Source organism: Loxodonta africana, chromosome 1, assembly GCF_030014295.1.
Source record: "Loxodonta africana isolate mLoxAfr1 chromosome 1, mLoxAfr1.hap2, whole genome shotgun sequence".
NCBI lineage: Eukaryota > Metazoa > Chordata > Mammalia > Proboscidea > Elephantidae > Loxodonta > Loxodonta africana.
Genome location: NC_087342.1, coordinates 2,126,779 through 2,139,592, shown reverse-complemented (window position 1 = coordinate 2,139,592; position 12,814 = coordinate 2,126,779). Strand labels below are relative to the sequence as shown.

At 41.7% G+C, this 12,814-nt stretch overlaps 1 protein-coding gene across 1 annotated transcript in view; it reads left to right on the top strand.

The window, feature by feature from the left end:
• CFAP44 (cilia and flagella associated protein 44) overlaps nt 1–12,814 on the top strand; it is a 148,161-nt gene that overhangs the window by 121,418 nt on the left and 13,929 nt on the right. Inside the window, exons 28-33 of the mRNA XM_064280501.1 lie at nt 1,271–1,474; nt 2,544–2,734; nt 6,898–7,013; nt 8,635–8,765; nt 10,487–10,603; nt 11,714–11,915. Coding sequence (XP_064136571.1) covers nt 1,271–1,474; nt 2,544–2,734; nt 6,898–7,013; nt 8,635–8,765; nt 10,487–10,603; nt 11,714–11,915 — 961 coding nt within the window. The remainder of the gene's footprint in view (nt 1–1,270; nt 1,475–2,543; nt 2,735–6,897; nt 7,014–8,634; nt 8,766–10,486; nt 10,604–11,713; nt 11,916–12,814) is intronic.

Below are 12,814 nucleotides of genomic sequence, written 5' to 3'. Positions count from 1 at the left end.
TGAGGAAAATATTTTTTTAGTGCTTACTATGAGTGAAGTAATGTAGAGTAACTGTGGGCAATGAAGACTGACATGAGTCTCTGATTTCAACTATACCATTCTGTGAGAAGAGCTTTTTTTAAAAAAAATTTTTATTGTGCTTAAAGTGAAAATTTACAAATCAAGTCAGTCTTTCATACACAAATTTATGTACACCTTGGTGTATACTCCTAGTTGCTCTCCCCTAATGAGACAGCACACTCATTCTCTCCACCCTGTATTTCCATGTCCATTCAGCCAGCTTCTGACCGCCTCTGCCTTCTCATCTCCCCTCCATACAGGAGCTGCCCACATGGTCTCACGTGTCTACCTGAGCCAAGAAGCTCATTCTTCACCAGTATCATTTTCTGTCCTATAGTCCAGTCAAATCCCTGTCTGAAGAGTTGGCTTTTGGAATGGCTCCAGTCTTGTGCTAACAGAAGGTCTGGGGACCATGACCTCCAGGGTCCTTCTAGTCTCAGTCAGACCATTAAGTCTGGTGTTTTTATGAGAATTTGAGGTCTGCATCCTGCTCTCCTGCTCGCTCAGGGATTCTCTGTTGTGTTCCCTGTCAGGGCAGTCATCGGTTGTAGCTGGGCACCATCTAGTTCTTCTGGTCTCAAACTGATGTAGTCTCTGATTTATGTGGCCCTTTCTGTCTCTTGGGCTCATAATTACCATGTCTCTTTGGTGCCCTTCATTTTTCTTTGGTCCAGGTGGGTTGAGACCAGTTGATACATCTTAGATGGCCACTTGCTAGCATTTAAGACCCCAGGCAGCACTCTCCAAAGTGGGATGTTTTCTTAATATATTTTATTATGCCAGTTGACCTAGACATCCCCTGAAACCATGGTCACCAAACCCCACCCCTGCTACACTGGCCTTTGAAGTGGTTGGTTTATTCAGGAAATTTCTTTGCTTTTGGTTTAGTCCAGTTGTGCTGACCTCTCCTGTATTGTGTGTTGTCTTTTGAGAACGGCTTTCTTGATCGACAGCTTAGTCAATTAGTCAGTGGTGAACAAACAGGAGGGACTCACTGCAGAGTTCCTACCACTTAATAAATTAATTTATGTAAATTTAATACCATCAATGAATTAATTTTTATCATCACGTAAAAATTCTCAGCCCTAATAAGGGCACAGTGAGAAAATACTAAACTTTACATAAAACAAATTAGTACTGTTAGTTTAAAAAACAAATTTGCCTATTCTTCCTACCTTTTAACATATCCTCAAATCTTTTCCCACCTCAGATCAAAGAACTGATTGTCACTTTTGATGCAGAGCTCCGTATCCTGAGACATCAGAAATTGAAACTAGATACTCAAATGAAGTTATCTGACCTGCACCATGTCACATTATTTCAAGAAATGCTTCTCCTCAAGAATTTTGAAAAACAGGAGAACATTCTTCAAGAGCGTGTTAACTCATTAGACAAAGAGGAACAGGACATGCAAGTATGAGTGGGCAGGAGAGTGCTAACTGGCTGTACCCTTAGTTATGGAAGAAACTTCATTCTTTTTTTCCTTTCTTCTTCTTCTTAATCCCTCCTCCCAACCCCCACCTTGTTGTAGCCTCATCTCTTTTTCCTTTTCTCACTCCTTCCTTTTCCGTGTTATTCCTGCTTGCTCTGTCTTTGCCAGAGAGAAGCGAATCACATTTTTTAGTGAATCTCATCTTTAGCTTATCTATGGGCTTCAAAAGTCCATACTTTCAGGGCCCCAGCTACCATATGAAATTGGGTTTTGATTAGATGTAATCCTTATGAACGTATCTGGAAAAGAAGTTGGTGAGTTTCTGAAATAGCTAGTTTCAACGTGACCTGTAATTGAGTATCATAGGAAAGGAAGTTTATTTGTTATATGTATATTAAATTTAAAGGAATAAATTATATTATCTTTGTTTTAGAGGAGGAAGGATTCTGTTAAATAGATATCACATACTGAATAGTCATATCAGTTTTGAGGTTCATCAGCTTCATTAAGAGATAATTTTTTTTGTTGTTTTATACCAATATGGAGAAATATCTTTTGTTTGTGAGTCTGCACATGTAAAAATATCAGCTGAAGTTCACACATCAATAAAATAAAAACAATTTATTTAGATTATTTTGAGAAAGTTAAACATTAAAAACCTGAACTTATCTGACTCTGAGCTTAACTGATTGAAAAAAAAGAATTATAAAACTTTAATCAAATAAATGGATGGCTCTTCAAACATCAGAAATGTGAACTTCTATTCCAAAATTAAACCTGTTGCCATCGAGTCAATTCTGACTTATAGCAACCCTATAGGACAGAGGAGAACTGCCCCATAGGGTTTCCAAGGAGCAGCTGGTGGATTCAAACTACTGACCTTTTGGTTAGTAGCCAAGCTCTTAACCACTGCACCACCAGGGCTCATAACTTCTATTAAGAAGCTTAAAAAAAAAAAAAGTTTGTAGACTGTAACCTTGCATTGCAATATAGGTCCCTACCCCCGGTTTACCAGAAATATTTGATTTATCATTTGTTTTTGTTCATTTAGTGGAAAATAAGTGAGACTCTTACAGAGATGGAAGAGAAGAAGAATGAAGTCACCAAGCTGCAGGAGCAGGAAAAGGCACTCTATGCTGGCTTCCAAGCAGCCCTTGGAGAAAACAATAAATTTGCCAACTTCCTCATGAAGGTCCTGAAGAAGAAGATGAAGCGGGTGAAGAAAAAGGAGATTGAAGGAGAAGGCAATTTGCATCCCTTTTTACTTATCATTCCATTTTCTCTCATTAGCATGAAACAGAGATAGCTAAAGGACGTATTAGGTGTATACGTATTTTTTTCTGCTACAGCGTAAGCAATGTGGCGGCACTGTGGGAGATAAAGAGAAGACTGATCTCTCTCTTTGGTTCTGTCCATTTTTACTTCATATATTTTGCCCCTCGGCTGTTCAGTGCATCTGTGTTTATCGTTGTTACAGCTTCCTGATGCACCGGTGTCCTTCTTTGTCTCTTGTAATTCTTTTTGACTTACAATCTATTTTTTCTGATAATAATATAGCCATCCCAGCTTTCTTTTGATTGCTATTTGCTTGGAATATCTTTTTCCATCCTTTGATTTTCAACCTCTTTGTGTCTTTGTATCTAAAGTGATTGTCTTAGAGACAGTCCATAGATGGCTCATGGGTTTTTTCCCCCCCCAATCCATCCTGCTAATCCGTGACTTTTGTTGAAAACCAGACGTTCAAATGTTATAATTTAGTAACTCTGGAAATCTGATTTTTCCCCTTCCCCAGGTTTTGCTGTTCCTGATTGTTGAAGGCTTAGCTTGTGTTCAGCCAGTGTTTGGATTGGGATGTCCTTGGACGCTAGGAGTTTTAAAAACAAAGACACTTCTCTCAGTCTTTGCAGAGAGGCTCTGTGCTCTGACATGTAGCCAGCCTGTTGCAATTCTGCCTCAGCCTTCACCTCTGCCTGCACTGAGCCTAGAGAGATTTGTCGTTAGGTGCCGTCAAGTCATTTCTGACTCATAGTGACCCTGTGTACCACAGAACGAAACACTGTCCAGTCCTGCGCCATCCTCACAATCATCGTTATATTTGAGCCCATTGTTACAGCCACTGTGTCAGTTGAAGGTCTTCCCCTTATTCATTGACCCTCTACTTTACCAAGCATGATGTCCTTCTCCAGGGACTCGTCCCCCCGATAACATATTTGCGTGCCTTCCCACCTGAGTGGACTCATCTTCTGGCATTATACCAGACAATGTTCCACTGCTATTCATAAGATTTTCACTGGCTGATTTTTTTCAGAAGTAGATAGCTATATCCTTCTTCCTATTTTGTCTTCATGTGGAAGCTCTTCTGAAGCCTGTCCACCGTGGGTGACCTGCTGGTATTTGAAATACTGATGGGATAGCTTCCAGCCATCACAGCAACACTTGAGCCACCACAGTACAACAAACACACTAACAGACGAGTAATGGAGCCTGTAGATTAGCCACAGTGAAACTTCAGGATCCTCCCTGGTCTTTCCTGAGCACACATCCTGTCCTTGGTATGCGTGTGGCTTTCAGTATTTCCCAGTATACACAAGTACTTTTGAATGCCTTAATTTAAAAAAAAAAAAAGAAAAAACAACTTTCCAGCTTTTCCTCCCGTGCTTTTAGGTGGTCTGTTGTATATTTTGCAGCCCTGGTGGCACTGTAGTTAAGAGCTATGGCTGCTAACCAAAAGATCAGCAGTTTGAATCCACCAGCTGCTCCTTGGAAACCCTATAGGGCAGTTTTACTCTGTCCTATAGGGATGCTATTGGTCGGAATCGACTCAATGGCAATGGGTCTGGTTTGGGTTTTTTATTATATACCTCAATTGTAACTTTTGCTCCAGGCAAATATTTTAACACTGACCTTCTTGACACAACCTTAGTGGGGGTATTGGGAGGTGCTTCCTTACAGCCTTGCTAGGGTGGATGTCTAGGCTGCCCACTTGGCCTTTGTCATTGTGGCTGTGGGAGGGGCCACGGATTTTTCAGTGGTGACTGTCTGGAGCAGAGTGGTTGTTCCTAAAAGTTTTCTGCCTTGCTATGCTGCCCCTTTCCTGGTGCTTTGACTAGAGAGAGCAGGCTTTTGTTCAGATTTCTTTGTGGCCAGTGGCATTTCCAGGTTGCTGACTCTTCATCTTCAAGTCTGAAGCATATGAGGCAAGAAGAAACCCAGGGCACTCACCACGGTGCTGTTCCATGGTTTCTGAGGTGCATCATTAGTCTGCCTCCTCCCCCCAGTTTTCAGAGTCTTTTAATGTACTGTCCAGGGTTTGGTTGCACTTAGCAAGAGGAAAAGAGAAAATTAGCTGTGTTCCATCTTCTGGAAGCAGTAGTCTATGTAAAGAATTTTTAAGTTTAATTTTAACCTTTACTGATTCACTTCATAACCTGGTCCTGTTCACTTAAAGTAATTTTAAGAGAGATAGCAAATTTAAGAAACTTTCTAGAGAGTACAAAGTTCATATCTCTTCTCTGATTTGGGTTCTGTAATGCAGAGATTACAAACTGGTGACCTCTGACCCCTAGATGACCACCAGGTATTTCAGAGGAAAATGGAGAATAGGCTGGCATTGGAGGTCTACAGTCCCTCACCCAGAACCCTGGGCGGAAGATGTGTCTTAGTACTCAAAATTTTTAGGTTTTAGAAAGATATTGTATATAACACCTCCAGTGGGGTCTGATGCATGACCCTGAAGTCAAAGACCTTAATATTTCTTAACATTTCTAAGGGAGCCCTGGAGGTACAATGGTTAAGCGCTTTGGTGGTTTAAACCTGCCCAGTGACTCCCAGGGAGAAAGACCTGCTGATCTCCTTCCGTAAAGATTTATATATAGCCTTGGAAACCCTGTGGGGCAGTTTGCTCTGTGTCCTGGGATTGCTATGGGTCAGAATCGACTTGACGGCACCTAACAACAGCAATATTTCTATAGCAAAGTATGAATATTTACACTAAGTAGTTTACATATGTTGTTGTTAGGTGCTGTCAAGTCAGTTCCTTACAACAGAACCAAACACTGCTCCAACCCGTGCCACCATCACGATCGTTACGCTTGCACCCATTGTTGCTGCCACTGTGTGAGTCCTTCTTGTTGAGGGTCTTCCTCTTTTTTGCTGGCCCTCTAGTTTACCAAGCATGATGTCCTGCTCCAGGGACTGATCCCTCCTGATAATATGTCCAAAGTATGAGAGATGTGGTCTCGCTGTCTTTCTAAGGAGCATTCTAGTTGTACTTCTTCCAAGACAGATTTGTACGTTCTTTTGGCAGTCCATGGTATATTCAATATTCTTTGTCAATGGCACAATTCAAAGGCGTCAGTCTTCAGTCTTCCTCATTCATCATCCAGCTTTTGCGTGCACAAGAGGCTACTGAAAACACCATGGCTTGGGTCAGGCGCACCTTAGTTCTCAAGGTGACATCCTTGCTTTTCAACACATTAAAGCGATCTCTTGCAGCAGATTTGCCCAATGCCATGTGTCTTTTGATTTCCTGACTTCTGCTTCTGTGGTGTTGATTGTGGATCTAAGTAAAATGAAATCCTTGACAACTTTTTACATATAATAAAAAGTTTACATCTACACATACCAAAAAACCCATTGCCATTGAGTTGATTCCCACTCATAGTGACCCTATAGGACAGAGTGGAACTGCCCCATAGGGTTTCCAAGGCTGTACATCTTTACAGAAGCAGACTGCCATATCTTTTTCCCATGGAGCCGGCGGTGGGTTCAAATCACCCTTTCAGTTAGCAGCCAAGCAGTTAACCACTGGACCATCAGAGCTCCTTATCTCAACCGAAGTAACACTATTTACCGTCTATTTATAAACCAGAGGAGCCCTAGTGTCAACTGCTGCTAACTGAAAGGGTGGTTCGAACCCACTGGCCACTCCACAGGAGAAACGTGGCAGTCTGCTTCCATAAAGATCACAGTGTTGGAAACCCTGTGGGGCAGTTCTACTCTGTCCTACAGGGTTGCTATGAGTCAGAATTGGCTTGATGGCAGTGGGTTTGTTTTTGTTTTGTTTTTTCAGTTCAGATGAGTAATGAACATCTTTTCTGTCCTCAGCACACTTTGTGACTTAGGAACCACGCACCTACATAACCAAGTGTGTGTCGTAGGTCACGACACAGCAGCATGGTGCACTGCTCTCGATCCCCTTGGACTAAATGGGTGGTAATCGCCGCTCAGTGCTCTGCAGGCCTTGGCACCTATGCTGGCCATTTTAAACTCTCCTGAAGTACTAATTTCCTGCTTTATCTCTTTGCTGTTTTCTTAGTGACTAACTCACTGAAACATGCTTTGAAAATCTGCAGTTTACTTTGACACGGGAACTTTGCTACTTGTTAAGAGTTTTCTCCTGTCTCTTTAGATGAAGAGGAGGATAGTGATGAATCAAGTGAAGATGAGTCCAGCTTGGAGAGTGACGAGGATGAGTCTGGATCTGAAGATGAGGTTTTTGACGATTCCATCTGCCCAACGAGTACGTTGGAAAAACTGTGGGCTCCCTGAAGGGTGAATGTGGGCCAACAATACTGAGAAGGTCCTTTTCTGTTTCTCAGTTCTCTCAAAATAAAAGTTAAAGAGAGGGAGGTTTAACATGGTTGAAGTTTGATGTTGTTGTGTGCCGTCAAGTTAATTCCAACTCATAACGACCCATAGGACAGAGTAGAACTGCCCCATAGAGTTTCCAAGGCGGTCGTCTTTACAGGAGCAGACTGCCAAGTCTTTCTCCTGCAGAGCCATTGGTGGGTTCCAATCGCCAACCTTTCGCTTGGGAACCAAGCACTTAACCATCACACCACCAGGACTCCTTGTATGAAGTACAGTCTAGTGAATAATTTTGGAGTTCTCTGGATGTTTATTATCTCTTCCTTTAGGCATCTGTCTTTGAGTGACAAATGATGTGCAGACAGTTTTCAGTTGATTCAAAACCTGCTGCCATTGAGTCAATTCTGACTCATAGTGACCCTGTAGGGCAGACTAGGACTGCCCCATAGGGTTTCCAAGACTGCAGTCTTTACAGAAGCAGGCTGCCACATCTTTCTCCCATGGAGTGGCTGGTGGGTCTGAACCACCGACCTTTTGGTTAGCAGCTGAGTGCTTAACCACTGCACCACCAGGGCTCCTCTCAGTTGATTCAGAGACATTATAAATTATATAGCACATTTTATTTTATGTAGAAATACCAGATTGTAATTTTATATTTTCTTATGGTACTCCTTTTTGTCCAACCTATTCAACTTTTTGTATTTCAAATCTGTTTTATAAGGTCAGTTTGTACCAGTTTCCTGGAGATGCTTGGCCATTTTATGTTTACTATTTTCAGTGAAACCAGCCTGGAGAAGCCAGACCAATATTCTTACGGTCTCAATAGTTGAATGGTTTGGTAGAAAAAAAAAACTTTTTTTTTGGTCTAAAATTTGTTTTTCTAGGCATTTCATGTAAAGTTTCAATTAGTAGATTTTGAAAACAAGAGTCTTCTTAAAATCATAATATTTATGAGAGGAAGGGAGCTAGAAAACCTTGTACTACATCTCATTATTTCACAGTAGAATGAAGTGACTGGAACAAAGTCTCACAGGCAGTTTAGTGGTGGAACCTGGGCTGGTGCTCGGTTCCTAATGTCCATTGTGGAAATTTCCATTGTAGTACTCTTGATAGGTTTACGTTCTTTATCTATAACTTGGTGGAGAAATGCGGCTGTTGGTGTGACATAGTGTACTTAACACAGAGCGATTGTCCTGTACTATCTATGTGACCCCTCTGAGACGTGGTGTCCTCACCTGTGATGGGAACAATAGTTTCTACCTTGCAGGTCCTCGAGCTTTGAGTGAGTTAATGTACATAAGGGGCCACGCATGAAGCCTGGCTCACACTATCGCTCAGAATGTCGATGCTGGTAACCTAGTTACTATCATGACTATTAAAACTGTTAATAATTTCCTCTTGGAACAATGGAGCCATAAATGCCGTGTAAGTTTGCAAGAGTGGATCCACAAGTGGACTTGACTAATTCCGTAGCTCTGAAATCCACACTTCCTTTGCTACTACGTTCCGTAACAAGTAGGATTTTTTGTGTGTGTGCATGACTGTCTTTTCAGATTGTGATGCGTCTCTTTTTGAACTGGCCCTTCAACTTCGAGAGAAAAGGCTGGACATTGAGGAGGCCTTAGTTGAAGAAAAGAAACTTATTGATAACCTGAAGAAGGAATATGATACATTGTCCAAAAAAGTATGATGGTCTACCTGCTTTATTTTCTCCTCTCCAACATGCATGCTACCCATCCTCCAAGCTGCCGTATTGCCATATCATAGCAATATCATCCACTAGGACGTCTTCCCAGAGAAGAAGCATTTCAGATGTTACTGTTGTTGTTGTTAGGTGCCATTGAATAGGTTCCAACTTACAGCGACCCTATGTACAACGGAATTAAACACTGCCTGGTCCTGCACCATGCGTTCAAATGTTGCATTCTCCTCATGGATAGTCACGGTGGAGGCCCTTGATCTTTTGATGACTGGGCTTCTTTCTCTAAATCATTGGTCTCCAGACTTTTTTGATTACATAATTCTATAAGTAAAATTATTGAGCATGTACCTCCCAAATAAGTGTATATTTATTTATAAATTATTTTAATTAACTATTATACTAATGGAAACCCTGGTGGTGTGGTGGTTAAGTGCTACTGCTGCTAACCAAAGAGTTGGCAGTTCGAATCCACCAGGCGCTCCTTGGAAACTCTATGGGGCGGTTCTACACTGTCCAACAGGGTTGCTATGAGTCAGAATCAACTCAACAGCAATGGGTTTGGTTTGGGGTTATTATACTAATATATTTTGTATATTACAAAACATTTCCCAAAAAAGAATTAGATAAAATAAATATAAATTAGGGTATTTTCTTTTTACTCCCTAATAGATCATTTTTTTGACCTTGTGGGGTGCATGCATCCCATGTTTGAGACCACTATTTAAACTTCTAGCACAATTATGTTGATTCATTTCTGTCTTAACTGCTCATTTCCCCTCTTAGGCACTGTTACCTAGAGCAATATCACTTAACATGATTCATATTCAGAAATATTTTTTGATAGATTGCTTTTGCTGGTGCAGATTGGAAATGATTGGGGAAACGTCCAGGTTTTTTAGGAGATGAAGAATACTTTCGTATTCTACATACCCTCTCCTCACTTATCAACGTGGTTAGGTTCCAAAGGCAAGGTCATTATGCAAAATCAGCATTATGCGAAAATGGAGCATGACCACATCAGATCACAAAATGGAGGATGATTGCATCATTACATAACTGCCAAATTCCATCATTATGTAACTGCCAAATAACTGAGAATCATGGCCCAGCCAAGTTAACACAAAACCTTAACCATCACAGCCAGCATTACTTTCATCTCACACCTTGGCATTTGTTATTGCCAGATGTATGTCATTAATGCACAAAATAGTTGGATAGTAGATTTTTTACTTTTGTTGTAAATGTGAAATGTTGGATATCTAGATAGTCGATAAGTGAGGAGTAGATGTATACTGTACTCAGTAGTTTCATTGCTTTAAAGGGCTTTTTCCTTGAATTTATTGAGGTCATTATAACCGAACAAAATTCCCACCATTCTGGCAGAGAAATTTCATCCTGAGGGCTGCTTTTCATGCAGAAAATGAAAGCTCAGTGAGGGCATGTTTCTGGGCTCCTGTTCACAAAACCTTGACAACTCTGGGGCTATAGGATGATGCAAAAAGTGCTGTGGACCATCCCTTAGCAGGTAGAAAATAATTCCTGGGTGGCAAATGGTACCAACCATCGAATCACGACCCAACAAAGCAGACCCTGCCCATCCTTTTACTTCCTCCCCAGATGCTCTTATCCACCACCTTAGGTGTAAGTTCATTGAATTTTTTTCAACGTTTCGCACATGGGTAAACTTTGTGTCAATTCTATAGGTAAAAGTTGTGGCAAATAACCTGAATACAGCAGAGGGAGCCCTGGAGGCATATCAACGTGAGAAGCAGCAGCGGCTGAATGAACTACTGGTCGTGATTCCACTGAAGCTCCATCAGGTGATGAGTCTGGAGAGGTTGCCCAACCCCATCTGACCAAAAGCCATCATGCCAAGGCTCTTCCAGAGAAAGATTTGTAGACCACTAAGTGGGGAGAATCACGGGGCTTTGTGCAGCATTCTACAAGTGGAATAACCCAAGCTTTGCTTATCCGTTGTTGTCAGAGAGCTGTAGAATAAACCAAACCCACTCCCGTCGAGTTGATTCCAACTCATAGCGACCCTATAGGACAGAGTAGAACTGCCCCACAGAGTTTCTAAGGAGTGCCTGGCGGATTCGAACTGCTGACCTTTTAGTTAGCACCCGTAGCACTTAACCACTACGCCACCAGGGTTTCCAGCTCTAGAATAAAAAAAAAAATAGTGACGTCAAAATGTATTCTCCTGTGCCCCACTATCATTTTGAAGGTTGAATCATTTCGGCTTTGGAGAAATAAGGTGCCTCAGGGTTTAAGAATGGAATGGCACGGAGTTTGACCGTTTGAACCTTGCACACATGTCATTTTTCACATCGTCGTTAGACTAGACATGAACTAATGATGGAGGAGCGCTCTTCCCTTGTTCTATCCTCGCTAATGAGGGAGGGCAAGACAAAAGCAAAATACTCCTTCTCTTTCTCCTTCCTTGTTCATTTCCACTGACTATTTGAATTAAAATTTATATTAAAATGCAAGATGCATGTCAGTAAGAGAACAGGCCCGTCTTACTCTATTTCTCAGGTTAAGAGAGAAAGCTGTATTTCAGAATAAAAAGCCAAGATCAGCCTTCCACATATGTTGTATAACCTGACCCAAACTGGATTAGCCTGCTGTAGCAGTTTGTTTAACATGCCAATCCTGAGATGTTGGTTCCATCATTACATCGTGGACTTCAGACCTGGTCTGTGTGGGAAGTTTTGCTCTCCCCAGAGGGCTGTAATGTGGCTTCTCATCTGATAGCAACTTTCTGCTCTTACCTGCTCCCCCGCCTTGCCGTGGTGAGAGGGATACCAGTCCAAAGGCAATGGCCTAAACGAGGGCAAGAGAGGAAAGTCCTCCCCTCCCGCTTTCTGCCACCTTATGTTTAGTATGTATCTTTGTCTGGTGTGTTTTTTTCTGTTTTGTTTTCATAGATAGAATATGTGGTATTTGGAGAAATACCTGGTGACCTTTCTGGTACTTTGGTATTTTCTAACCGCTCCCTGGGACGGCTACAAGAAAGAATCTTACAACTCCACCAGGAAAATGTCCAGCAGCAAAAACTAAACAAAGAATGCCGGGAGAGGCGAAAAATGCTTATCAGAGAGAAGAGAGAGATGACCAAAACCATACACAGTGAGTCACTGAGCCCATGATAATTCAGCAAGATTGAATGATAACAGAGGGAACCATCACGTAACTGTCTCCAACTTAGAAAATAGGAATAGAGGCAGGACCACTGAGGGAAGAAACGAGAACATCTCTCCATGCTCCTTATCTCAACAGATGCCATTATTGTTTTTTTTTTTTTATAACTTTTATTAAGCTTCAAGTGAACGTTTACAAATCCAATCAGTCTGTCACATATAAGTTTACATACATCTCACTCCCTACTCCCACTTGCTCTCCCCCTCTTGAGTCAGCCCTTTCAGTCTCTCCTTTCTTGACAATTTTGCCGGCTTCCCTCTCTCTCTATCCTCCCATCCCCCCTCCAGACAAGAGTTGCCAACACACTCTCAAGTGTCCACCTGATATAATTAGTTCACTCTTCATCAGCATCTCTCTCCCCCCCGCTGACCAGTCCCTTTCATGTCTGATGAGTTGTCTTCGGGGACGGTTCCTGTCCGTGCCAACAGAAGGTTTTTTAAAGGAAATTTTTATCATAGAATTTATTTCTTTTAATTGCAAAATGTTTTCTGTATGATCAAGTGTGATTGCCAAGGTTGTTGTTGTTAGGTGCCATTGAGTCAATTCCGACTCATAGCAACCCCATATGAAAGAGTAGAACTGCCCCATAGGGTTTTGTAGGCTATAATCCTTATGGAGCAGATCACCAGGTCTTTCTCCCAGGGAGCACTTTCGTCTCTTACCCTCGTTTGGCTGAATTAGAACTGCCAAGCTTTCGGTTAGCAGCCAGGCACTTCACCATTGCACCACCAGGGCTCCTTGTGATAAAATATAAAATAATGTAATGATAACCTAGGGACTAACTACCCAGTTTGCAAAATAAAATATTGAAGATAGAATCAAAGCCC